This window comes from Furipterus horrens, unplaced genomic scaffold, assembly GCF_987537825.1.
Source record: "Furipterus horrens unplaced genomic scaffold, mFurHor1.1.pri manual_scaffold_1, whole genome shotgun sequence".
In the NCBI taxonomy this organism is placed as follows: Eukaryota; Metazoa; Chordata; class Mammalia; order Chiroptera; family Furipteridae; genus Furipterus; species Furipterus horrens.
The window spans coordinates 105,576,488-105,603,410 of NW_028327171.1; the positions used below are offsets into that span (position 1 = coordinate 105,576,488).

At 39.9% G+C, this 26,923-nt stretch overlaps 2 protein-coding genes across 5 annotated transcripts in view; both read right to left on the reverse strand.

Annotated features, from left to right (window-relative positions):
- The window catches only part of GOLGB1 (golgin B1), an 84,814-nt gene extending 81,176 nt beyond the window's left edge, over positions 1-3,638 (reverse strand). For all 3 annotated transcript variants that reach the window (XM_090277173.1, XM_090277164.1, XM_090277181.1), the window contains exon 1: positions 3,546-3,638. The gene's annotated coding sequence lies outside the window, so the exon portion shown is untranslated. The remainder of the gene's footprint in view (positions 1-3,545) is intronic.
- Positions 3,639-15,871: 12,233 nt separating this feature from the next.
- Positions 15,872-26,923, reverse strand: part of IQCB1 (IQ motif containing B1) — a 45,673-nt gene continuing 34,621 nt past the window's right edge. For both annotated transcript variants that reach the window (XM_090277203.1, XM_090277194.1), the window contains 4 exons: positions 26,355-26,503; positions 19,381-19,512; positions 17,754-17,910; positions 15,872-16,971 (listed from right to left, as the gene is read on the reverse strand). In XM_090277203.1, the coding sequence (XP_090133329.1) occupies positions 16,742-16,971; positions 17,754-17,910; positions 19,381-19,512; positions 26,355-26,503 (668 nt within the window). In that variant the 3' untranslated portion in view covers positions 15,872-16,741. The remainder of the gene's footprint in view (positions 16,972-17,753; positions 17,911-19,380; positions 19,513-26,354; positions 26,504-26,923) is intronic.

Sequence of the window (26,923 nt, forward strand, 5' to 3'; positions counted from 1 at the left end):
CATATAGCTGGAAAAAGCATATGCAATATTTATGATATAATTTTATAATTAGAAGATAAAAAGCTATTTTTCATGACACAAAAAACTACTGTTTTCATTAAATAAATTTAAAGATTTTATTCACTTATTTTTAGAGCAAGGAGAAGGGAGGGAGAGAAACATCCATTTGCCAGAGCAACATCGATAAGCTGCCTCTCACATGGCCCCAGCTGAGGACCTGGCCTGCAACCCAGGCATGTGTCCTGACTAGGAATTGAACCAGTAACCTTTTGGTTCATAAGCTGGTGCTCAATCCACTAAGCCATACTAGCCAGGGTTCATTAAATAAATTCAGAGTAAAGAGTAGCTATAATTATATACACAGCACTATTTACTAAGTACTGCTACAACTGTTTACATATAACTTATTTACCATCATTATTTTACTCATTTTATTATTAAAAACGACCTCGAGGAGGAGGTACTATCAATATACCTAAGTAAACTAAGACAGAGGGAGGTTAAATAATTTGCCTAGTCAAAGAGCTCAACAAATCTTCTTGACTGGTGGAGATAATCTATTTTCTGAGTAACTTCATCACCCAACATTTGTCACTGAGGCTGAAAATAGGGTTGGAGGTACGAGGACACATAGTTCCATATGTGCTTTTTTTAAGGACTACATCAACTAAAATAAAATGACTCAGAATAGTATAGCTCTAAAGAATTCCATACTGTTTATATCACAGATGAGCTCATACAAGGGCCCAGGATATACAATGTCTGTCCAGAGGTATCCAGCCATACACTATGAAGAAGAGACATTTATTGAAGAAGATACAAGGTACAAGAGACATTGTATATAGAACAATGATACCTCAGTCCCCCTTCAACATAGGCTCCTTGGGATTTCACACAGTACTCCCAATCGCCATCAGCTGCCCTGTCATATTTTCCTGAATCTCATCGAAGGTCTGAAATCTCATCCTTTTCAAAGGTGATTTTAGTTTTGGGAGAAGTCAGAAGTCGCAGGATGCCAAATCTGAGCTGTAGCGGGGGATGATTTGATGTTTTGCCAAAAATCTCTGCATGAGATGTGAAGCATGAGCATGCATGTTGTCATGATGAAGCTGCCAATCACCAGTTGCCCATAGCTGCGGTCTTCTAAATCATCTAAATAGTTTCCACACAGGAATGTTAAAGCTTAATGCAAAATTTGATGCAATTTGTTGCTCTACTTGCTCAGTCGTTTTGAATGTGATAGACAAACAGTACAAATGCTCACTCAATGGCACTTACTGCCCCTACTCGATAGTACAATGAAGCCGTCATTGTTCACACATATGCATTCCAGTCCACTCCCCATGGCTGCCAGGTTATATAGATATGGCACAAACTGGTGGTTTTATTAACAATGGCTAGACTTTTTCTGGACAGAGCTTGTATGTACACAGAAGTTCACTATAGTAGGGTTTGTGATAGCTAATAACTGGAAACAATCTAAATGTCCATCAGTAGAGGGCAGGTTAAATACACTTTGATATTTCTACAAGGGAATACTATATACCCCTTTTTTTAAATGATGTAGTTTTATACTTGTGGATATAAAAAAATACCTAACATATAGAATTGAGAGGCAAAAGAAAGGCGTAAAATAGCATGTTTTATGATTCCACTTGTGGGCGATGAAAAGAAGGGGGAAATACATATATGTCCTTGAATATACATATATGTCTAAGTGTCAGGAAAAAACAAATTATTTACAATGCTTATTTCTGGAAGGTGGGAAACAGAAAAAAGTGTCAATAGACCCTTTTTATATTATATTCTTTGGTATTAAATTTCATTTTACCAAAAGCACATACTTATTTTTAAATGGCTTATTAAAAATAGAGTATTTGAGCTACTAACAATAAAGTGATATATAATGATCAGTGGTGAAACATTTCCCAAATAATTTTTTCCTAATACTGGTTAACCTAAAGCAGTTTATGAATGGTTTGTTTTTAATAAACAAGAATAAATCAACATCCTTCTAATTAATCTATTAATGCAAAGGAGAAAAAAAGAGGGGCATTTAAGAAGCAAGCAGAAGGAAAAAATAATTATCCCCTACAATGATTATTTTTAGGCAAATCTGCATTCCAGAAGAATGGAAGTCCTCAAAAAGTATTTTAAAGAAGAAATCCCTTCAGTTTGGAAGTCTTCAGAGATGCAAACAGCCTTCTTGAAAAATAAGGGTATACCTTTATATGGACTTCAAATTAGTTTGGGAGCATCCCAGGGAGTGGGTAAGATTTGCTTTTCATCCTTTAAAAAGTATGCTTTTACATACTGTGTCATTTACTGATAAAAAATGTTTTTAAACCACTCATGTAGGCAAACAAATTTAACGCAGTAAAGAGAAGAGCATTTAATGGTCATTCCATAGTCAAGGGATGAAAAGTAAAAGCTGTGAAACAGTGTACAATGCCTATAATTTTTGAGTTCTCTACAACTTTTTCCTACATCTATTCCATGACTAAATCCGGCCATCTTCCAAAAAGAGCATTTCCTGGTTTTGACCATTCACAGTCCTCAGACCATCCAAACTGAATTACTTCATGCTTCAGGAAAGGCCTTCAGCTTCCCTGTATGCTCCACTGTCATCTTACAGACTGTAGGTTTCTTTAAAAGCTCAGAGAGCTTCAAACTATTTCCAAAAGTGGAATTACTTATCTAGTGATGTTAGATATCTGTTCCACTCTTAAGCTGTCCACTTCACATAGACCAACTGGAACTCTTTAAATAAATCAGACAAATATACTGTTCCTTTGTCAAGGGGCTCATCCTCCCTTTCACACTCCTACTACCACTCGCCTTATGCAGAATAAACATCCTCCGCACCACCAAATGAAGCTCTTTTTTCTCCAGTTCCTCCAGTACTCTCGTCGGGAGTCCCTCTTCTCTAACAGCCTGCCCACCTTTGACTCAGGTTGATGCGACTGCAATAATCATCCTTCTCTCCGAATCTCCCCAGCAACTCCTTGGCAGGATCGTCCCACAGGCCCTCCGTTTGCGTTAATCTCTCCAACGTTTCGGTAATCTCCGCCCTCAAAACCTTTGATTTGTTTGGGTTCCGCCTCCCCTTCCGAACACTTAAGTTTTAGGGCTTGAGCGCAAGAGCCTAGCAGGTTCTCTCGGACGTCAGCGGCTGCGTCCCCAAGCCGGCCTAAGCAGGCCGTTCAGGGAGCAAGGCCATACAGGCAGGACTGACACGAGCGCTTTTCTCGGTCACTCCCGGCGGAGAAACGTCCTAGGGAGGGGAAAGACCACGCACAGGTGTCTAGGCCAAGCAGGGCAACCCCGAAGCCCTCCGGCGGGGCCAGCAGGCATGTGGGCGACTAGAACTAGGCCTGGTAGGTGAAGGGAGGCGAGTGAAAGGCTAGATCTTGGACTGAATCAAGGAGAGGCCGGGCGGGGCGGGGACCAGTGTGGCTGCTTCGGCAGCTCCGCAGGTCCTTTAGCGGGGGTTACCGTTAAAAGACTCAGGGAGGGGAAGGAGTTGGGGACCGCCCCCCACTCACCTGAAAGAGACTGCTGCTAGTGGCTCCAGCTGCCCCCCTCCCAAATTTAAGCCACGTCAGCTCAGGAATGCTGAATGCAACACCTTCCACAGCTGCGCCCCTCCACGGGACTCAACCACTCGCTGTTGGAACGGAAGACAGGATTAGGGCATGCACCAATCAGGGCTCTCGGCAGAACGTTACCAGGGAGACCAGGCACGCCTTGTTTGTAATTAACTCATCAACAATGACGGAAACCAATCAACGTCAGAAAATGTCTGGCTTCCTCAAAAAAATAGCCAATGGACTTTAAACAGTGGTGGAGGGGCAGAGTCAGACGCAAGCCAGTGTTCCGGAAGAAGATATGAGTTCGAGCCGGAAATGCCTGGTGGATACCGTTCTGGGAAAGGTCAGGTGTTTCCAGTGTCAGTGGGTCGGCCGGATTCCTCCAATTCCTCTGCCTGCTTGGCAGCGAGTAACCCAGGCTACTGCTTGGGCTTTTTGCGGAAATCCTATACAGCGGGCGCCTGTTGCCATTAGAGCTGTGAGAAGAAAGTGGGGATATGGGTTAGCCTCTTAGAGCCATAAAATATTAGAGCTGGAAAGTAAGTCGCCTAATATTACCTTTTCAATTTACTGATGAAAAATGAGAACCAGACTAAAGTGACTCACTCACAGACAAATAGCGACTTAATGATGAAACTTAGATTAGAACTTGGCATCTGTACGAAAGGGTCGGAGATGTCTCTAATGACGTGAGTGAGAATAGTGAATACTAGGAAAGTGCCTCAGGAAGCGGCGCTTGAGGTGCGCCGAAGGTAAGATTTGAGGACTCCGGTCCTGGAATGGGAGCAAGTGAGGAGCTCCAGAAACAAGTCATCGAAATCATGCATGCTCTCTTGAAGCCCCTAAGGAAAGGGGGGAAAGTAGCCAGTTCCCGTGATTTCAGGCACTCTCTTGACTGTGTGCCAGGCACTGAGCCCACTATATACATCCTCACCCTTATTTATGCTCGGTAAGGGGTTTGCAGGCCGCCCATCCAAAATTAAAGTCTCCTGCAATTACTGTATACTATTCTTGGACCTGAAGATAGAGCTGAGAGCAAAAGAGGCAAGAATTCCTGCTGTTTTCGAACTCAGTTTAGTGACGAGAGAGAAAAATGAAGATAAATAAATATATACTAATAATATGGTAGATGGCAAAATGCTTAGGGAAAAAAAGTAATTAGAGAAGGGGTATAGTGCATGCGGGGGACTTCTATTTTAGAAAAACAGACCAGGCCTCATGACTTGTTTCATCTTGTAATCAAAACTTGGAATGTACAGGGCAGCCCTTTCAGAGTCTGACGTGAGCCAGGGCTTGGAAGGTCTTCTCCAGGCTCTCTGCGAGCTTCTAGTTGAGGTCAGTAAACAAGGGAATGTTGCTGAATAGGAACTGCAGCTGTTTAGTGCTGAGGCACCCAACTGGCTGCATCAACAGCTGAAACTGCGCCCTGACGATATGCAGACCTCTTAGGTAGCTAGTCTCTGAATGTTATATTTAAATAGTCATTAAGTATAATCTTTATTAATCAGGGTTTTTCTAAGGGTGAAGAAAAGTCTAAATTATGAGATTTTGGTTTTGTATGAAAATATTTGTATATACTTGTCCCTCAGAGCTCTGGCTTATCAGTTATACTCCCTTATGTCAGCAAAAACCCCAGAAGAATCCAGAGCCTACCAAACACCCCATACTAAAAAGCCTAAGAAATGATTATTATTCTGAAATTCCTAGCCCTGATAGACAGTGAGTCATGGGTGTTTCCTCTGGAAGTGCAGAGATACCTGTTCATATTTTGGTGCTCATTTCTCCAGTAGGTCCTGCCTGCATAATACTTTTCTGTTGCAGGTGGGAATTTGAGAACAGAGGGGCTACTGTTCTGAATTGTTTGGGCTCTGTTCTAGTGTCCCTAGGAGGCCAATATGAAATGGGGTAGATTTCAGATAACTGTCCATGTGACAGTTGTTAGTCATCCTTCATACCAACCGACTCCTGGAAACATGTCAGAGATGACCTCCTACAGGAATTGGGACTTCTCTTGACTTCCCTCCTAGAAATGTTGACACTCCTGATTAGGCACTAGACCCATGGGGAGACTGAGCTGGCTTTAGAAAAACTAAGACCAAGCTGACAACTTTTGTTTCATCCCCTCATACCCCTTAAAATTTAGAACGTACAGCAGTCCTTGATGTTTATTTTTGGGCCCAGCTTCAGGCTTCTGGTCTCCAGTCTCTATATATAGTTTGTCTTTAAGGATGGGAGAGACCGAGATTTAGGGATCTGTTCTGACTGTGGATATCTCCTTGCCTCCTGCTGAATAAGCTTAGGGCTGGGGAGAGTGCGTGATAGGTTGAATCTTAGGAGGGCTGTAAGCATAGAATGATCAGTTTTCTCAGAGGCATCAGAGATGCCGGAGGGATGCAGAAACTTGCTGGTTTCTGCTCCTAGTTTGATATTAAGCCCCTATTGCCTGTCTTTCAGTTCTTGGTAAGCATCCTCAAGCAGCAGCACTTTTCCCTGGCACACAAGAGAACAGAAGAGCTATGAAGGCCAGGCATCCTTGCATGGGGGATGCAAGGGTTGTCTCCCAGCCGTGGTCTGGCTGGCAGCTGCTGCTGTGTTACAGCTGAATAGATCACTGTTAAAACTTCCACTGTTTCTTCAGAGGCTAGAAATGCTAGGTGCTTGACTCAAAGGCCTGGAATAGGCTAGCCTCCAGGAAAATTGACTGAGGCCTCTTTTAACTTCATCTTCCCCATAGAATCAGCAGGTTTTAGGTACTTCATGGAGTATGTGGAGCCAGGCAGGAAACCTTGGAAGCCATGAGAGCAAAGGGTGAGGAATGGCTCAGACAAGTGGACTTGTTCTCCATAGGGGATGAAGCCACAGTGTTTTGTAGAAAAAAAGCAGCATTCATGCCACAGTAATTCACTATTTCCATACGAATCATTATTGAGCATTTGCAATATATGAGGAAGTCATATGGGGAGCAATTGTGACTTTTCACCTAAGGCACCTAAAGGAAAGAGTGTGAAGAATCTGAAGCCAAAGAGAAAAAAAAACAACTAAGAGGTATAACCATAAAGCTTATTCAATGTTCATTCAACAAATACTTATAAGTACAGACTATGTGCCAGACACTGGTGTGGCCAACTTTTTATCTAGGAATAAATAAACCCCAGGCCTCTAAGTAAGCTTTGTGATAGGGACTTCTCTAGCCTATCAATTTGTAGAATGTTCTTATGTACCTTAGGGGATGTGGCATGCCCCTCTTTTGGAGAACTTCCAAGTATTGTATTATAAAAGTTCCTCATGATGCAGCTATATTTAATGTGTTAATATACTGGCACAATGAGTACACTAGAACTCAAGTTATATATCAAACTGATATCTCTGAAATACTTCATAGGAACTTTCAAGGGCTATGTCAGTAATATTCCTAGCAAAAAAATCGCCAAGATTAACAAAGTCACCCTACTATTGCTGATATAACTAATAAATTTGAAGATTTGCATATAACACACATCCTGTGAGAAAGTCTTTGGACTTCCCAATTGTCTCTAAGTGTGTCCTGCTCAATAAACTACCCTTTATTTTTATCAGGTTTTTTTTTTTTTTTAACAAAATACCTTCATTAGTAAATGAACACTAAGCATGCTATTTAGGAAGGTGCATTCATACTAGAGTCAAAACCAAGTTATTAATGGGTTTTGTATAATCAGCAGCAGTTAGCAGCCTCCCTTCTGATTCCTGATGTAAATGCAATCCTACCCTCTGTCTCTGCCTTATTCCTCTCCGCCCTGAAGATTATCAGCCTTCCAAGATTATCAACCTTCTCCACTTTCCCTACACATTTTAATTAGGCTGACAGGCACAAGAAATGCAGACTGATTAATATGCATGATTTAGCTACATAATTTATACACCCAGTAATAAAACACCTTATAGGAGTCCTGTACAGAAACAAGTGTTTAGTCTACTCCCTGGGACAGTTTCCCATTATGATACGACTTCCTCCTTATGCCTGTGTGGTGCTGAGGGTTGCACATTCTAGAGAAGGTCAGCTAGGACCTTGCCTCACTCATCTTTTGTCTTCTCTATGTCATATCGAAATTTCATGAAGCTAGTGTAGTCGATCCACATTTATTACTTTTTAATTAATATTTCTATGCTGCTTATTATACTTGTGACTGTATTACATGAAATCCAGAGCACTAAAATTGCTTGGAACTCTTAATAGTAGGGCAAGCCCACTTTTCCATGTGTGCTAGACAAATCCACATTCAACAAATAGTTACTAAGTGCCACTTCAGGATAAATTGATTGAATATATATTTTTCATTCCCTCTGCCTTGAACACTCCCCATTCTCCTTCAATTGGTCAGTTCATTCTTCAGTTCACTTCCTTGAGAGGCTTCTTCTGTCCATGTCTCAGACCAACTTAGTGAAACTTATGTATACATGCAAAATAAGTCACACTTTAAATAAACCGAGACTTCCAGCCAAGATGGAGGCATAGACAGACACGCTGCGTCTCCCTCCACAACTAAGAAGGAATACAACTACCTCAAAACTAGAAATAACCAGAAGTTCCAGAAAATCAAACTACATGGAAGTCCAACAAACAAAGAAGAAGTACTCATCCAGACATGTAGGAGGGGTGGAGCCAGGGCGGAGAGGACACTGTGGTGGTGGCAGCAGTGGCGGCAGCGGCAGGCTGGTGGAAAGCACAGTTACACATTTTAAAAAGTCAGGAGGGTCACCTGGGGAGTGTGCCCAGCTCCTCACCAGACCGCGCAGCTCACAGTCCCAGCACCGGGGAAAACCAAGCCTCATTGCTTTTGACTGTGCAAACCAGTGGGGGTTGGGGCGGAGGCAGGAACTGCCATTCTCTCAGCAGAGTCCGCTTGTTTAAAGGGCCCCCACAGTCCTAGAACGTCCGCAGATCCATCTGCTCTCGGAATGACAGCAAGGACAACAGCTAGAGAGGCACCAGTCCCATACAGAAGTGGGAGAAGTGCCTGGAAAAGGGATGAGTGCTGAGCAAGCAGCATTATTCCCTCTCAGACCCCTCCCCCACATACAGCACTACAACGTGGTGTAACAGGTCGCCCTATACTGACGAATCCCTAAGGCTCCGCCCCTTACAACATAACAGGAGCTACAGCTCTACTTAAGGCACAGAGGCAAAAACACACAGGAACCTTCCGGCCAAGATGGAGGCCTAGACTGACATGCTCCGTATCCATCCACAACTAAGCTCGAATACAACTACCGCAAAACCAGAAATAACCAGAAGTTCCAGAAAATAAAACTACATGGAAGTCCAACGTATGAAGTTATAAAGAAGGGGTGCTCATCTGGACAGGAAGGAGGGGCAAAGCCAGGGCAGAGAGGTCAAACTGTGCTGGCAGCTGTGGCGGTGGCAGCAGCAGGACAGCGATAAGCACAGACAGCGGTAAGGGGAGGTGAGAAGCACCTGGGGAGCACCTCCGGCTGCAGACCAAACCTGTCAGCTTGCGATTCCAATGCTGGGGAAGGCAGAGCCCCATTTCCTTGGACTGTGAGGCCCAGAGAGGGTGAGGATGGAGGAGATTTCTATGCTCTCAGCGGAAAGTGAATGGCAGGAATCCATCTTGAACCCCCACCCCCATAGAAAATGCCACAGTGTGGTGAAAAGGGTCGCCCGGTTGTGACGAGTGCACGGGGCTCCGCCCACTATAGTGTAGGAGGTGTGACAGCCCTGCCCAGGAAGCAAAGGTAAACACAAAACTGTCAGAATGGCACAGATTCATGACAGAGATCCCAGTAACGCAGCTGACCAGACAGCAAATATCTAATCTAATGAAGCAGCAGATAGGAAATCTTTCTGAGGCACAGTTCAGAGCTTTGGTTATAAGAATGCTTACAGATCTGACAGCAGATCTTAAACAAGATGGGGAAGGAACGAAGGCTAGTCCTGTTGAAATGAACAAAAACACATATGAAACTAGTGGTGAGGGAAAGAAAACCAGGGATCAAATCAACAAATCAGAACATAGAGAAGGAACAAACGGTCAACCAGTGCAGAAAGAGAAAACAGAAAGTGAGGAAAATGAGAAGAGGCTCAGAAACCTATGGGACAGCTATAAGTGGGACAACATCCGAACCATAAGGTTGCCAGAAGGTGAAGAAGAACTAAAAATTGAAAAACTATGTAAAAAAATAATGAAGCAGAACTTCCCTAACTTGGGGAAGGAAATAGACTTCCAGGTCCGGGAAGCACAGAGAGTTCCAAAAAAACTGGACCCAGGGAGAACCACACCAAGACACATTATAATCAAAATGTCAAAAATTAAGGAGAATCTTAAAAGCAGCGAGAGAAGAGAATTGTGTGCAAAGGGGTCCCAATAGGACTATCAGCTGACTCAGAAGAAACTGCAGGCAAGAAGGGACTGGCAAAAAGTATTCAAAGTAATGAAAAGCAAAAACCTACAACCACGATTACTCTATCCAGCGAAGCTGTCGCTCACAATAGAAGGGCAGAGAAAGTGCTTCCAGGACAAAGTAAAACTGAAGGAGTTCATCAGATCCAAACCACTGTTTTTTGAAATGTTAAAGGGACTTGTTTAGGAGAAACAGGATCAAAACTATTAACATTAAAATGAAAACTGTATCACAATCACCAACAGCAGAGGCTAGGGAATCAAAACAAAGGCAAACTAGGTAGACAACGAGAGGGGGAAAAGAATTATAGATATGGGGAACATTATGGGGGGAGGGGAACAGGGAGGGAGGATGGGGAAAAGGGAGGGAGATGGTACCGAAATTAAGAAGCATAGTAGGAGGGACTAGACAGGAAGAGATTGAGACGAACTATATGTACAACCAATGGGCATGGACTGGGGGCAGGGAACAATTGGAGGGAGGGGGGGTCACTGGGTGGAGGGGAACAAAGGGGTAAGAAATTGGGACAACTGTAACAGCATCATCAATAGAGCATATTAAAAAATAAGATAAATCACATACTTAATATTTATCTCTTCTACTGGAATGTAAGGTCCATTATTAGAGATTGTCTCCTGCATCTAGCACAGAATCTTTTATTTTTTATTTAAAGATTTTATTTTATTTTTAGAGAGGGGGAGGGAGGAAGAGTGAGGAGAGAAACATCGATGTAAGAACATTGATTGCCTCCTTCTCGAACGTGCCCTGACCAGGGACCGAACCTACCACCTAAACATATGCCCTGATTTGGAACTGAATGTGGGACCTTTTGCTTCGCAGGATGACACCCAACTAATTGAACACCACCAGTCAGGGGTAGCACATCATCTTTTACATTATAAATGCTTCTCGGTATCCACTGAGTAAACAGCCATTTCTTAGTTTAACATCTCTGGGTCAAATATTGAGAACTTAAGTCATTTAACAGTTAAATGTATATAATGCATAGTGGAGGTATATATATATATATAGAGAGTATACCACCCCAGCACTTAATAGGGCTTCCATAAAGCAAATGGGCCATTTTCATGCAACCAATTAAATACCTACATAAAGCCCAAGTATGAAAAGTGATTGAGTGAGCATATTAACTCAAATGAATAAGTGGTTTTAGTTACACAGACCTGGATTTAAACTTGGACAAGTTAGTCAATGTCTCTCATCTTCAGTTTTTACATCTATAAACTTGAAATTATAAATGTTCCTATCATATAGGGTTGTTGTAAGGATTAAATGAGCTAATAACCATAAAATAATTAGCAGAGATAGGCACATATTACACAATAAATTTTAACTATTTAGTAGCAGTAAAAGTATCATTAGGTTCCTGGAGTAAGGTGGGATGATTTGATGAAGGGTGTATAAATACCATATCCTTAAAATCTCAAATAGATCAGGTAAGGGACCAATTATTAAAGACTAATGCTGAAATGATCATCTTAGATCAGCAGTTCTTAAACTTTTATAAAAAAGACAAGTGTTGACAAGAATGTGGAGAAAAGGGAACCCTTGTATGCTGTTGATGGAAATGTACATTGGTACAGCCATTGTGGAAAACAATATGGAGCTCCTCAAAAAATTAAACATCAAAATACCATATTACCCAGCAAGCCCCATTATTGGTGTATGAAATATAGAATACAATATTAAGCAGCCCAAGAAAGACGGGAATTCTGCCATTTATGACAACACGGATGAAAATAGAGGACACTTAAGAGAATTAAGCCAGATAGAAAAAAACAAAAACAAAAAACACTGTAAGATCTCACTTACATGTGGAATCTTAAAAAAAAAAGTCAAATTCAGAGAGAGTAGAATGGTGGTTACTAAGGACTGGGAGGTGGAGGAAATGGGGAGATGCTGGTCAAAGGACACAAACTTTCAGTTATAAGATGAATAATTTCCGAGGACCTAATGTACAACATGGTGACTACAGTTAATAATACCTTATTATATATTTGAAATTTGCTAAAAGTAGATCTTAAGCATTCTCACCACACACATAAAAGAAGTAACTGGGAGGTGATAAGATGTACTAACCTGACTGTGCTAATCATTTCACAGTACATGTATATATGAAATCATCACACTGTACATTTTTAAGTATATACAATTTTGTTAAGTATACCTTAGTAAACCTGGGGAAATCTTCAAAATTTAATCATTAGATTCCCCTTTGCCATAATTTGAAATTGACCTCAACGGATACGTACTCTTGAAATGAAAAACATGATGCAGAGTGGCTTTTCTACAGAATTTTTAACAACTACAGAATTTTCTACTTGTATTTTTAGGCGCTCTATAGATTCATAGAAATGTTAAGAATTTGTACTTCTTATATTTGTATGTTTCTCATATTATTTGTATTATACATATATTCTCTATAGAAAATGAGTTCTGATCATGTAAACAAGTCATCCAACAAAATTGACAAATTGATTAAATAAGTTACTGATAAAATCACTTTTCCATGTTAGACTTTTTACTATCTGAATAATGCAAAATTATTGTTATATTAATATAGTAACTATAACATCATTGTATTTGCCCTGGCTGGTTTAGCTCAGTGGATTGAGCGTCGGCCTGCGAGCTAAGTGTCGCTGGTTCGATCTTCCAGTCAGGGTACATCAGAGAAGGAAAACTCTGACTCCAAAAAACCTCCGCTGCCTTGCGGCATACCTCTTCAGGGGAAAGGCTAAGGGAGTAAACCCCGACAGAAAATCCGGAGCCGGAGTCCCTAAGGCGGTTTGACGTTGTAGTCAACACCGGCAACTCCTGCGGCGCACCTGAAGCCAAGCTGTATCGACTCCGTCTTTCCCTTGGACCCTTCAGCTGCGAAGAGAGGGGGGGTCTGCTGCATGGGCAACAGCAGACCCTCCATATTACCCTGCCCAGGCTCTGTAGCTTCAGCGTCATCGCAAGATGTCGATTCAACACGGAAGGAGACAGATACCATGTCACTCCCGAGTCGGACTGCACAGCCATTCTCAGCGGTGCAGATAGACTCTTAAGAAGCTACACCATCGTCTCTCGAGACGGACGGCTGCCGACGACGAACATCATTGTAAGTCAGAAAGTATGACAGCATTGTCAGAAGTTAAAAGATTGTATTTCAGTGTTGCAGGGGGGTGGAGTCTATCTAATCAGTTTAGCTGGGTTTGGCTTTATCTTCAATGAACCATAGGTTTCAGGTTACTTTGTTTTTTAGCTGCAGTTACCTTGTGCTTAGAATGGGGCCTGGAAAGCTGTTCTCAGTAGTCCTCCTCCACCTCTCACTTTTAGCCACCCCTGTATGCTTTTGCCACAGTGGGGTTCTCTCTCCATGTCGTCGTCGTCGTCGTCGGCAGCCGTCCGTCTCGAGAGACGATGGCGTAGCTTCCTGAGAGTCTATCTGCACCGCCGAGAATGGCTGTGCAGTCCGATTCGGGAGTGACAATCCCTGCCGCACTTGGTACAGGTGAAGGCAGATGGCCGTTGTTGCTGCTGTTGACGCTGCTTCCGCCTCGATCTTTTCTGGGCCGCCTCCTCGTTGCGCGCAGCCTCTGCACGTGACGTACCTTGCCTGACCGCGAGCCTCCAGGCTAGGCGGTCGTCTGCTTGAACTTCCCATGTGTTGAGATTGATGGAGCATTGTGTCATGTCCTTTTTGCAGACACAATGCTCTCTCCATGTATTTCTTCCCTATCCCAGCAGTAAACTGCTATTGCTTATTACTTGGTACTGGGCTAGGCCCAGGGGCATGGGTGGTCCGTTGTCCTAATCCAGCCTAAATTTTAGGCCAGATCTTTTCTTTCTGGAGTCGGGGTGGAGCTTCCTCAGGGTTCCTACCCTTCCACTTCATGGGTCAAATTGCCTCCTATCTGTGGTTGGTGTTTAGCAGGAAAGTTTCCTCCCCAGCATTAGCAGACCTCTGGTTTCTATTTGTGTAGGATTTCCTGCCCCTCCCAGGAGTAGAGGTTTTTGAGTCTATCCCTCCCTCAGCAATGCTGGTTCTTTACTTGTGTTTGGGTCTAGTTTTTCCTATCCTGCCCGCCGCCCCCCCCCCCCCAAGGAAAGAGATTTTGCTCCTATTCCTTTCTTACATGCAATGGAATTTTGTCTGACCCTTGGGGGTAAGAAGACTTGCTGCCTGCTCTTGCAACTTCAAGGCTTTTAAGGCAAGGGTCTGGGAGAGTGGGTGATGCTTTGGGCATGTCACCCATAAGTAGCATCCTATCATTTCATGTTTGCCTGCGCCCCTCAGGGCATCTCTTCAGGCCTCCTTAACTGCTTCCAAAGTTTCTTGTATTTGGTAGGTCTAAATTCTCCTTCTGCCTGAAATTCCTAGATATTCTAAAATGACATACTACCCCACACTTAACCTTTAAGAATTTGCTAAAACTTGAGTTGATTTCCTATCCTGTCATCTTTGTCTTCTATGCCAAGTCCTATCTCAATTTACTTGGTTGTCTTGAGGCTTCAACCATCTGATGGACTCAAAAAAGCATTTCCTGGCATTTCTTCTGTTAAGGTAGAAGCAACATTCTCATATAGCTTTCTACATTCTAAGTGAAACGGAATTCTCATCTGCTTATTCTTACAGATGAATTTTATACATTTCTTTTTCAATTAGTAATAGAAATTATAACCGGTATCTGTCTCCTCCCGTGTTGAGTCGACACCTTGCGATGACGCTGGAGTGTCCTCTCCAGTGGAGCTGAAGCTACAGAGCCTGGGCAGGGTGATATGGAGGGTCTGCTGTTGCCCATGCAGCAGACCCACCCTCTCTTCGCAGCTGAAGGGTCCAAGGGAAAGACGGAGTCAATACAGCTTGGCTTCAGGTGCGCCGCAGGAGTTGCCGGTGTTGACTACAACGTCAAACCGCCTTAGGGACTCCGGCTCCGGATTTTCTGTCGGGGTTTACTCCCTTAGCCTTTCCCCTGAAGAGGTATGCCGCAAGGCAGCGGAGGTTTTTTGGAGTCAAGAGTTTTCCTTCTCTGATTTTAGAGATGTCCTTCCTCTTTCCTCCTTTACAGGAGCTCTCAGAACTAGAGACAACCAGAAGTTCCAGAAAACTGAGCTGATCAGTAGGGCAATGAAAAGACAGTAGTCACACAGGGTGGTTCTTATTTCCATGTTTCATCAGCAAAGCCTTAGCACGAATCTTTGGCATGGATCAGCAGCTGTGAGAATAAGTCTTCAACCTTTTCCAGGAACTGATCCATGAAGTGTCATCATCTGTTTCTCGCCTCGTGCTCAGGTGATTATATGCAAATTAAAAGACAAAAATCCAATATCTTATTTTCCAGGATCTGGAGTTTCTCCCATCACTCCACATGCTCCTGGGCACAAGCACAGGGAAGACAGAGAGGACTCGGCCATGTCAAAAGAATGGATGCAGGCCGTATCCCCAAAGACCTCCTCTACGGCGAGCTAGCAGAAGGCAAGAGGATGACAGGGCGCCCAAAACTGCGATTCAAAGACATCTGCAAAAAGGACATGACACAATGCTCCATCAATCTCAACACATGGGAAGTTCAAGCAGACGACCGCCTAGCCTGGAGGCTCGCGGTCAGGCAAGGTACGTCACGCGCAGAGGCTGCGCACAACGAGGAGGCAGTCCAGAAAAGATCGAGGCGGAAGCAGCGTCAACAGCAGCAACAACGGCCATCTGCCTTCACCTGTAACAAGTGTGGCAGGGATTGTCACTCCCGAGTCGGACTGCACAGCCATTCTCGGCGTTGCAGATAGACTCTCAAGAAGCTACGTCATCGTCTCTCGAGACGGACGGCTGCCGACGACGACGACGACGAATAGAAATTATATTAGGATTTTGACTAGAATTTTATTAAGTACAACTTTGGGGGAATAGACATTACACGATTTGCCCTTCCTATCCAGAAATACTGGCATTTCCACTTATTTATACAAAACACACACTCCAGTTTCCTTGAAACAAAATTAAAATATTTAAATAGGGACATCAGAAATTATTAGGTTGGAATCAAATAATCATATATGTATGTTGGATCATAACAAAAATTAAACATTATATTTAGCTCTGAGATTCCTAGGAGACAGAAAAATGGAAATAGTGGGATATATAGTTCTCATAGAAAGAATGGAATTTTATCTGGAGAAATTTTTCTTGCATTGAATCCTAAGATTTTTAAAAGTAGTTCCTTCTAGAAATAACAAGATAGAAATTGAGTTCAAACACTGTTATGTAGAAAATATGCAAATGGCCTTCAGTTGACCATTTCTTTTCCTTACCTTTAAAGGCCAAGAGTATACTTTCCTATATTAATTAAAAAAATAGGAATTCTAATAATAAATGTGAAAAGTTGAAGTAATCCTGACAAGTTTTTCAGAACTGTTGAAAATATTTATTTCAAAAACACCTTTAGTTGGAAAACAGCAGAACCAAAAAGAGAAATACCACATTTTATAAAAGCAGTAGAATGACATGCTGAGTTTAGTTCCATAATAAAAGCCACACCAATTTGTGTGTGTAGCCAGGGATGGAGGTGTGGGAAAAAAAAATTAAAGAGTTGAGATAGAGGTAGAATTCTCTGCTTACTTCCTGCAAGTCTTCTTTGAAGAGGAACCTCTGAGAAACCATGAGTTAGAATAGGTCTAGTCTACTAACATGCCAGAGGCAGAACCAGTATAATATGAAATACAGGACTTGTGTCATTTCTCAGGATAACTCCTTATGGGGGTTTGGTGCCACCAATGAATAAAGTTCCTAACTCTACACTAAGCTCATCCTTTGGGACATCAGTCTCATTTCCTGCTTCTTCCCCAAGCTTTTTCCACCAGGGTGCTTGTATATACTTCAGAGTAGTGACATGGTCCTGCTTGGCCTTAGCCATCACAGGTCTGGATCTACTGAGGAAGAGCTCAGGTTCTTTCCATTCTGCCTCCTTCAGACTTGGTGCCTCTGTGGTAAATAGAAAATAAACAGGTAAGTGGAAGAGTTCTGTACAAATAAGCAGGAACATGAAAACTACAGAGTTGGAATTCTACAACAGCAGGCAGGGACAGGTCTAGATTCACAAGTTGTAGCTGTGGCTGACAGCAACTGCACCCACTACCTCATTCTGTTTAAAAGACTAAAAGAAGATGTAGGCTTATTTAAAAAGCAGGAATTTAAAAAATAATAGAACTCCAATCTACAGATGAGAAGCTCAGTTACAGTTACAGCCACCTAACCATTTAAAAAATACAAAATGTACACATAATGGCATTACAAGAGGACCCTGGCCCTCTCTGCTCCATATATAGTTGAAGTGTTTCAGAGGCTGACCTTAACATTGAGCCTTCATGGATGAGATATCTCATTAAATACACCAGTGATGATAAGATGAATTAGTTTTTGTGAAAGCCCTTCATTAAAAATTACAAGATGGTGCTGTAACCAGTTATCATCTAATTCTAAAACATGACCAACAGCTTATGAGACTATAAAACAGAATCTGGCTAGTAGGTCTCAACATCTTTAAAGTTACTAAATTTGAGTTGATACACATGGATGATAGCAAAACTGGAGGAAGCAGTCAAGAAGGAGGTAATGGGATTTGCATCATCTAGGAACACTGTGTGCTGGTATGCTCTAGAAGTAGAAATTTCTGAGGACAGGAGATGGGCTAAAAGACCACTTTATAGTGTTTTCCTTCTGAAGATTTTGGATGTTTAGGAAACAGAAATGAAATGAGCACATACTCATTAACTGTTCAATGTTGGTGTTGATCTGTGCCTTCAGAGCCTCCCTGTGCTGCTGGGCTCTATCTTCTCGGTCTCTGCCCATGAAGTAGTGTTTCAGTCGTTCTTGTGCTTGGGAATGGAGTTCCCTGCTGGTCACATTTGATATCTGAGAGCCCTGGGAACAGAAAACAGAAAAAATAGTCACAGGAAGGACACACATACCAAGGTATATTCCACCCAATCTTTTAGCAGAGGTTCCAGAATGCTTAACTGTCTCTCATTTTATCAACTTAATGTTATGATTGATGTCTACGTTCTACCCTGTGCAAGCATTTAAAGACTCTTAAAAGCAGTTTTAGATGAAAATGCAGGTGGGAAAGTTTCCTTTTGGTATGCTAGCTCCCATGCCTAACTACCTCACAGTGTCGTTTTCTGGGAGAAGAGTTAAGGTTGAGAAATCATAGTGAAAACTATAAATGGTTTGGTAAAGAAACTGGCCTGGAAGAGAAGTTAACAGGACCAATGCTTTTGTTCTGGACCCCACCTGGTAAGACTATCTACTAATCTTATCCCCAAACTTACCTAAGCCATAATGTTATCAGTGCTTCTGATTCCATAGCACAAGGGACAAAATCATCCAAAGGACCATGTTCTTTTGGCTAGTCAGCTGCTTTAGAAGGAACTTAACTAGTTTGGAGAATAATGAAGTAATCTTAACTTTAAAGCTGATCAAGATTCTGCCACCACTAAAATTCCGATTCCTGGATCTTGGAAGAAGCTCTGTTCCAGCTAACACCTTATTTTCAGCTATGAAATTTTAAATGGCGATACTAGAGTATGATTAAAGCAGCCCTGCTTTTTAAACAGGAATATGAATCAGAATCACATACAATACATTAAAGAAAAAAAAAGGACATTGAAGACCTACACATAAAAGCTAAAACTATAAAACTCTCAGGAAAGATAAAGGAAAAACTTCATGACATTGGATTTTGCAATGATTTCTAGGATATGACACTGAAGGCACAGACTACAAGAGAAAAACCTAACAAACTAGACTTTACCAAAATTAAAAACTTTTCTGCATCAAAGGACACTATCAACAGTAAAAAGGAAGCCCAAAGAATGGGAAAAAAAATATTGATATCTGCAAATCATATATCTGATAAGGGATTAATATCCAAAATATAGAGAACTACTAAAACTCAACAACAAAAATCCTGATTAGAAAATGGACAAAGAATCTAAACAGACATTTCTCCAAAAAAGATACAAAAATGGCCAATCGACATAGGAAAAGATGCTCAAAATCACTAATCATTAGGGAAATGCAAATCCAAATTATATTACTACTTCACCTATTAGGATGAAAAGAACAAATGTTGGTGAGGAGGAAGATATAGTCTCGCTGATGCAGTATGAAAAGTAACTGGCTTGAAGCAAAGGCTCCTCCTGTACTACTGACTATACCTCTATGTCCGATGAAATTATAAAGAAGGCTCCAAATCCACTAAACCGATGGTAAAGCAACTGCATTACCTTATACCAACATTATATGTACATGTACACCAGAGAAACTTTGTTGACAAATATCATGTACTAAATAATGTAACACTGATAATAGCACAGAAGGCTATATACATACTGGATGTCTTCTGACATAGTCGTCCACTTGTTGTTTCAGTTCAATTCTACGTGCATCAGTGAGTTCTCTGAGTCCTTGCCAAGGAGCAAAGAGTTTCTTTCTCTTACGGCACTTTGCTAGGAATTTAAGAGTCTAGGAAAAAAAAAAATCTGTGATTTTTCTTCCCTAATAGAACTATTTTCTTCCTACAACATATGGTATCAACAACACAATGATAGTAAACAGAGTGTGTATGAGGAGACAGGTGGAATTGTAACAGGGGTGAGAGAGAACAATGATTTTTTAATTACATTCTTCCATAACGTTTTAATATTTTAGAAGGATACATTCATGTATTATTTGTACAGTAAGCAATAGAGGAAGAATAGAAAATAAGCTTTGGGTTCTAGTCTAATTCTAGTCTCGTATAAAGCATATGATTTTGGGCAAGTCACTTATCTCTATAGGACAGAAAACAGCGACCCTAATTCTACTTAGCCTATAGGGGTGTAAAGATCAAAGAGACAATCTACAAGTAAAACCTTTGTAAATGAATATTCTTCCTCGTGTCCTTTGGGATGAATTTGTGGTAAAAGGGGAAATTTTGTTAAGAGGCAAGATTTGGAGACAAATTTGAAATTATTCTGCCCAAAGTTTTTTTATTCTCCTCTCTTCTTTGTAGTTTTTATTTTGAGCAAAATTACAGGTTCACATTGTTTAAGGCAGCAATTCTCAACCTTTTCCATCTCTTGGCACACATAAACTTATTACTAAAATTCTACAGCACTTAAAAAAAAGTGGATTATATCTTTCACTGATCTGGCCAAAAAAAAAAGAAAAAAGGCTATTGTGCTGGCTGCTGTTATTTTTTAAATTTGACAATCTGAGGGAGAAGAGGTGAGTGCCCCTGATTAAATTCAGATATTGCATGTTTTAAAAATTCTTGTGGCACACCAGTGTTCTTGCTGTGGTATACCTGTTGAAAATTGCTAGTTTAAGGCAAAACTGGCAAATCCAGCTCACTGCCTACTTTTGAATGGCTTGCAATTTTTTTTAAAGCATTTTAAATGATTACAAAGTTTAAAAGGAAACGATTTTGTGACAAATGAAAATCATATGAAATTCAAAATTCAGTGTCTACAAATAGCGTTTTATTGAATCACAGTCATACTCATTTGTTTACATATTGTCTAACAGCTCCCAACTGTAGAGTTGAATAATTGCTATATCTGCATGGCCTCCAAAGCCTAAAATATTTTACTGTTTTATGCTTTGCACAAAAAGTTTGTTGATGTAATTCTATTGTTTAAAGTGCCAATTTTATAAGAATTATTAACAAAAACACAATTATTTCTCTGCCTTCTTACCATGTCCCTTCCTCCCAACACAACTCTAACTCTTTCAGGTTTCTTTTGATGCTTATCTGCATCTACTTTTTTGTGATCTTTCAGATATAGGTATTATCCATTAACTTTCTTGTATGGAAGGTAGAGATTTAGCTCTTTCACTGCCTGTACTCCCACATACTTTCCATATCACCAAACAGTAAATACTACAGAATAGTCACAGTGATGTAAAGTACTGCATAGGGAATACGGTCAATAATATTGTAGTAACTATGTATGATGCCGGTTGGTACTTGAGATACTGGGGAATCACTTTTGAATAGTATATGATTATCTAACCACTATGCTGTACACCTGAAACTGATACAAAATAATATCAAATGTAAACGGTAACTGAAAAATAAAATTAAATAATATCGTTTCAGTAAAAGCAATGTTTATGTTTACATAATTATTACTACATAAGGGCTATTAATTTTTGAACCATATAGTATATAATTACCGTATTCTTTGCACTATAAGACGCACCTGACCATAAGATGCACCTAGGTTTAGAGGAGGAAGAAAAAAAATTCTGAACCAAATGGTGTACTAAAATGTTTAATAAAATATAATAGAAAAATACTTCAATCATATAAAGTGAACAGCGGTCAACAGCGGTATTAAGAACCATCATCACTGTCATTAACAAATGAGGAAAGACTTTAAAGTTCAAGTACCCTTCTAGTTTTCTGGGAACCCCAAGAACTCATCAATGCTAGTGCCAGAATTTATGAAGCTCAGTTGCTCATAATCACTGATATCACTTTCTTCGCTATCTTCATACTGACCAAACACCCTGAAATTCAGCAGTAAAGTGGGACATTTAATTGTCGCCAGGAGTTTCATGTGGGCCCACCGCTTCCTCTTCTAACAGCTGTCACCACCGCTGACAGACCAGGTAATACATATCACTGTCTGTGACGCAATATTCACTCTATAAGATGCACAGACATTCCTCCACCCACCCACCCCTACTTTTTGGGGAAAAAAAGTTTGTCTTATGAAGCGAAAAATACGGTACTTTCCCTTCCTTGCTGATTTTTATTTTCATTGAAATAAATAATGTTATTGTTTTCCTGTGCTTAGTTCTCTATGTACTTGTTACTGACTATATATAACAAACTCTGCTCTAATTGTCAATATTAAACACATTGGGCATTCTACCAAATTCATTTTGTTGGACAGACATTTTTCTGGAGCTTTTTGATGTGTTCCAATCTGGACTGATAGCTCTCTATGACTGGTGCATAATTGTCATCCTGAGATCTCACTTATCATCATCTTGGTGTCTCCTTTTCATCTGTTTCCTTAATTCTACGTTGTCTTCTTTCTTGGGTATTCCTTTATTTTAGAGACTTTGTGATGGATTAAAATGTCTTTAGTCTATGTTTCCCTTTAACTGATGATTTAGTTGGGTGTAGAATTCTAGTTGGAAATTATTCTTGCTCAAGCATGTCACAGCCTTACTGTAATAGCTTTTCACTTCCAATGGTGCTGTTGATAAGTAAGTTAGTTTTGTCCCCAGTGTATTTCCCAGTAATGTAAAATAAATGTAGGTGTATTTTTGTCATTATCTTGGACATTTAGTTGGTCCTTTTAGTCTAAAATTCATGACATTCAGTCTGGAAAACCTTGAATTATTTGATATCCTCTCCTCAGGTTTTTTTTTTTTTTTTTTTTTTTGTCGTTTCCTTCAAATGTTGGGCTGTTTGACTTCCTGGACTGGTTATCTTTTCTTTTTTGCCCTGCTTTATAGATTTCCCAAACCCTTTTATTATGTCATTCGTTTTTTTTCTGTTACATTTTTTCTCCTTATAAGCATCCTCGTTTTCTTTCATGTATTACTTTCTTTTAGCTGAGGAAATAATATATTTTAAAAGGTTTTCTTATCCCTTCAATATCTCTATTCCTACCAAGTAGTTTCATTCAGACTTAGCTTTCCTCAGATGTCCCATGATATTTTCAGCTGATGTTTAAGAGCGTTAACTAAAAAAAGATGTTTAGAAATTCTGAGCAGGTAGGTGGGTAGGGTTTATCTACTCTGTACATCAATATAGGGTTACTGAACTGAGTGGTTTCACTTAAGTATCTCTTTGTGAGTATACGTATGACTTTTCTCTTGGGATATTCAGATTTCCCAAAGGAAAGATATTCAATCTACTGTGTGCAGGATAAAAGTCTGGTGGACAGCACCCTGGGAGCTGAGATGAAAAAGAGGACTGGAGGTCTTAACATTTAGTATATAAAATTTTTAGTACGGTACTCAAGCCTTCAATTGTACTTGCATCCTCCTGTTGAAAGATCCTCTCATTTACCTTTAATTCTTCCATTTTGATTTTTCTTCCTTGCTTCTTCTGTCTTTCCTCCACCTGATTTTAGTACCATCCTAGGCTTATGATGCTATGCTGAGAACTTTAGAGCAAATGTTCCAAAACAGAGGACTCTCTTCCCTTAAATCAGAAAAGCCTGCCTTGACATTTCTCTCTTTTCCTCATTCTTTGTCATTTCAGGACTTTCTGAAATTGTATTTCATTCCCAATTTTTATTTACTTTCTCAATTGCCAATGGTTTGTTTCACTAAGTGCTTTTGTGGGTGGTCTGTGATGGATATGTGTAATGACATGATAATACTTTCCTGCTATAATCAAGTAGCAAGAATTAGCCATCATTCTGCCACTAGCGACCAAATACGTACCAGCAACCATTACCTTCACGCTAAGCTTCTTAAAAGATGAGAATGCAAGCAAAGAAAATCCTGGAGCATTAAAAGGAAAAAGGTAGCTAACTTCAAATTGAATTCCAACACTACTCCACTACAGAGAACTCCAACTTGTCTATGTAACAGTAAAGATTATAATTTGAAATTAGCAAGTCTATATAGTTTTCTCCATTTTTAGCTACCTAATAAACAATGCCTCTGTTTTTGCACAAGTAAGGGAGGAACAAAAAATAAACAACAGTTCTAGTCTTTCTCTGTGAAGGATACTAATAAACAGTTCCCCTGAGTGATGAGTTCAATGAAATAATCCTACTTTTTTTCCTGTGAAACTGATGAATGATTATTTCCTTCTCTTTCTTACCGAGGTCAACTGCAGTGGCAAAAGAAATACAGGGTGGGGCAAAAGTAGGTTTACAGTTGTCAGTATGCAAAACACTTTATTCTTGCATTATTATTTATTAATGACTACATTATTTTCCATATGAACTGTAGACCTACTTTTGCCCCACCCTATATAATGTGAATTATATGTGTAACTTTAAATTATGTAGTAGATACATAAAAAAGTAAAAAGAAACATGTAAAATCAATATTTTGCATATAGTTATATAAATATAACTCGAATGTAAAATATTAGCATTTCAACATAAAATCAATATTAAAAGTTATTAATGAAATATTTAACTTTTTTTTCATTGCAAGTCTTCAAAATCTGGTGGGTATTTTACACTTCCAACATATTTCAATTTGATTACCTACATGTAAGTACTCAATAGCCACATGTGGGGAGTGGATAATGTACTAGATAATACAAGTCCAATTAAGTGTATGTCTTAGAAATGGATGCTTAAAAGTGTGGCAAATGTGTCCTTTACTAACCACTGCCCTGTTCTAATTTTCCCTACTACTTACCTTTTTCTTTCCTGTCCGTACTATCACTTTTCTTTCTCTTTTTCTCTCTTTGAAAGTAAATCTTCTTCTTTCCTTTTCTATTTTGACTAGCTTCGCTTTGGCTTAACTGTTTATTTTATATTTTATATTTATACTTTACAGTTTATTTTTGATTTGAGACGAGAAGGGAGAGAGAAAGAGGAGAGAAACATCGATATGAGACAGAAACATCAACTGGCTGCCTCTCATACCCACCCTGACCAGGGACAGAACCCACAACTCATGCATGTGCCCCAACTGAGAAACAAACTGGCACCCTTTCAGTTTGCGGGATGACGCTCAACTAACTGAGCCATGCTGGCTGGGGCTTCACTGTTATTTCTAGTAGTGAGTTGCAAAGACTTATAAATATGACCTTGACCCATATCTTTTTGATCTTACTTCAATGGAGACCCATATTCCTCTTTTTGGGTGGTTAAGATATAAGGCATATTTGAAAAAATTTTTTCCTCTTATGCCAAAAGAAAATGTGAAACATTTTTTGCCTTCACAGCCCTCAGATATTTTCCTATAACAACCTCTGCTTTTCTGTCAAAGTAATGATGAACTGAGGTATCTCAGTTTAGGGTAGAGGACCCTTTTACAAAGTATTGGGCTTATCTAAATCAGACAAGGTAATGAATCAACTTAATAAGGACCCAGTTGATTCACTGACAGGGAAGAGTTTAGAAAAGAGGTTGCCATGAGGTAAAAAAGTATTAGAAAGGACCCAATGGTTCCTCTAAAGGGAATGTCTCCAACACTGACATTCATGGGTTAATCCTTAGATGGCCTTATTTAGCAGAGGGTTAATATCAGGTATGGGTATGATTCAGTGGTGGTACCGGACTGTTTGATGTAGCTACAGCCTGAGATTAAAGGCCTGAGGAAAGAGATGGCAGACATCTCTCCTATTTTTTGAGAACTTATTCTTTTTTTTTAATGGTTTTAAAAAATCTTTGTAAAATGTTTATCAGAGAATTCAGCAAAGAGACTGTTCAAAATCTATCACTATGAAAAACCAAAATTGACCTAACATTCAATAATAAGTGGTTGGAGAACTACATGCTATAGGACCTGAAATACTAATATGAAAGTTAACCATGTATAAGTAAATAACCAGACAGTAGGAAAACTGATCATTAAATAAAATAAATAGCCTTGTGCTATGCTTTTCCAAGGCGTATATATATATTTATATATACGTGTACATAGTATACACTCCAGACAACCCCCAGGAAAATTATCATTTAAGAATGCCTTTGTAGCCCTGGCCAGATAGCTCAGTTGGTTAAAGCGCTCTTTCAATATGCCAAGGTTGTCAGTTCAATCTCTGGTCATGGCACATACAGGAATCAATCAATGAATGCATAAATGAGTGGAAGAACAAATCGATGTCTCTTTCTCTCCCTCTCCCTCTCTAAAATCAATAAATAAAATATAAAGAAAAATAAAAAAAGAACACCTTTCTGTAACTCAAAATTAATGATCTAATTATATCAATACATTACCTGTGCATTAAAAACATCAAAAATGACATACTGCACTTGCATAGAACTTGGCAATTTACAAGCCACTTTCCCATATATTAGGTCATCTGATGCAAAGAATAACTGAATGAAATGGTAGGGTAGATATCCATTCATATATCAAGCATGTGCTGAGAGATGACAATAACAAATAAGACTTAATTCCTTATACTTGAGGTGCTCACAGCCCAAGTAAGAAGGAAAATAATTAACAAATAACAGTGCAGTATGGTAAATGTGTAGAAGGGTCTACGTAAGTACTAAGAACTGAGTGTCTAAATTAGTTTGGTAAGTGGTAAGAAGATTCTTATTTTATAGAGGAGAAACTAAGGCTCAGGAAAGCTAAGTGACCTGACCAAGATTTTACAGGAGGTAACAGTAATGTTTTTGCCTCCTAATCCAGTATTCTTTTTACTACATCAGACTCACTGCTCTCTGAAGTGTGACAGCTGCTTTATACTCCATGAGAGATGGCTTCTGTTGGAGAAAAATTTTCCTTTCCCTGTACCCTCTCCAATGTTTCTGGATAATCAATGCTGATTTTTCTTCTATTTCCCGATTATGTTTTTCCACCTGACCTAAAAAGAGGACAGACACCATTACAACCTACTGCCCTTTATGCTCTCTCAAATTCTGGAATTAGGACAATAATAGTAACAAAAATATTGCAGTCCTTTTTTAAAAAAAAAATACTGTTTAATTATTTTCCAAATTCTATTATTTTACAATGGTTCTAAGATTTCAGAAACAAAGAACTCCAAAAGGTTTCTCAGATTTCAGGTTGCACAGCTCCTTTAGAGAAAAAAACTCATAAAATGTTTTGTGTCACAGAAAAAAAAAGGGCTGAAGATCCAATAGCAAAAACATTTAGAAAAAAAATCACAAGTACAAGGTTAGAAAGTCATTTGGTACCCCCAGAGGGAAAGGGCAAAATGGATGTATGCATTGTGTTATCTACTCTGCGTGCTTCCAAATTTCTCTTTAATCACTCACTTGGT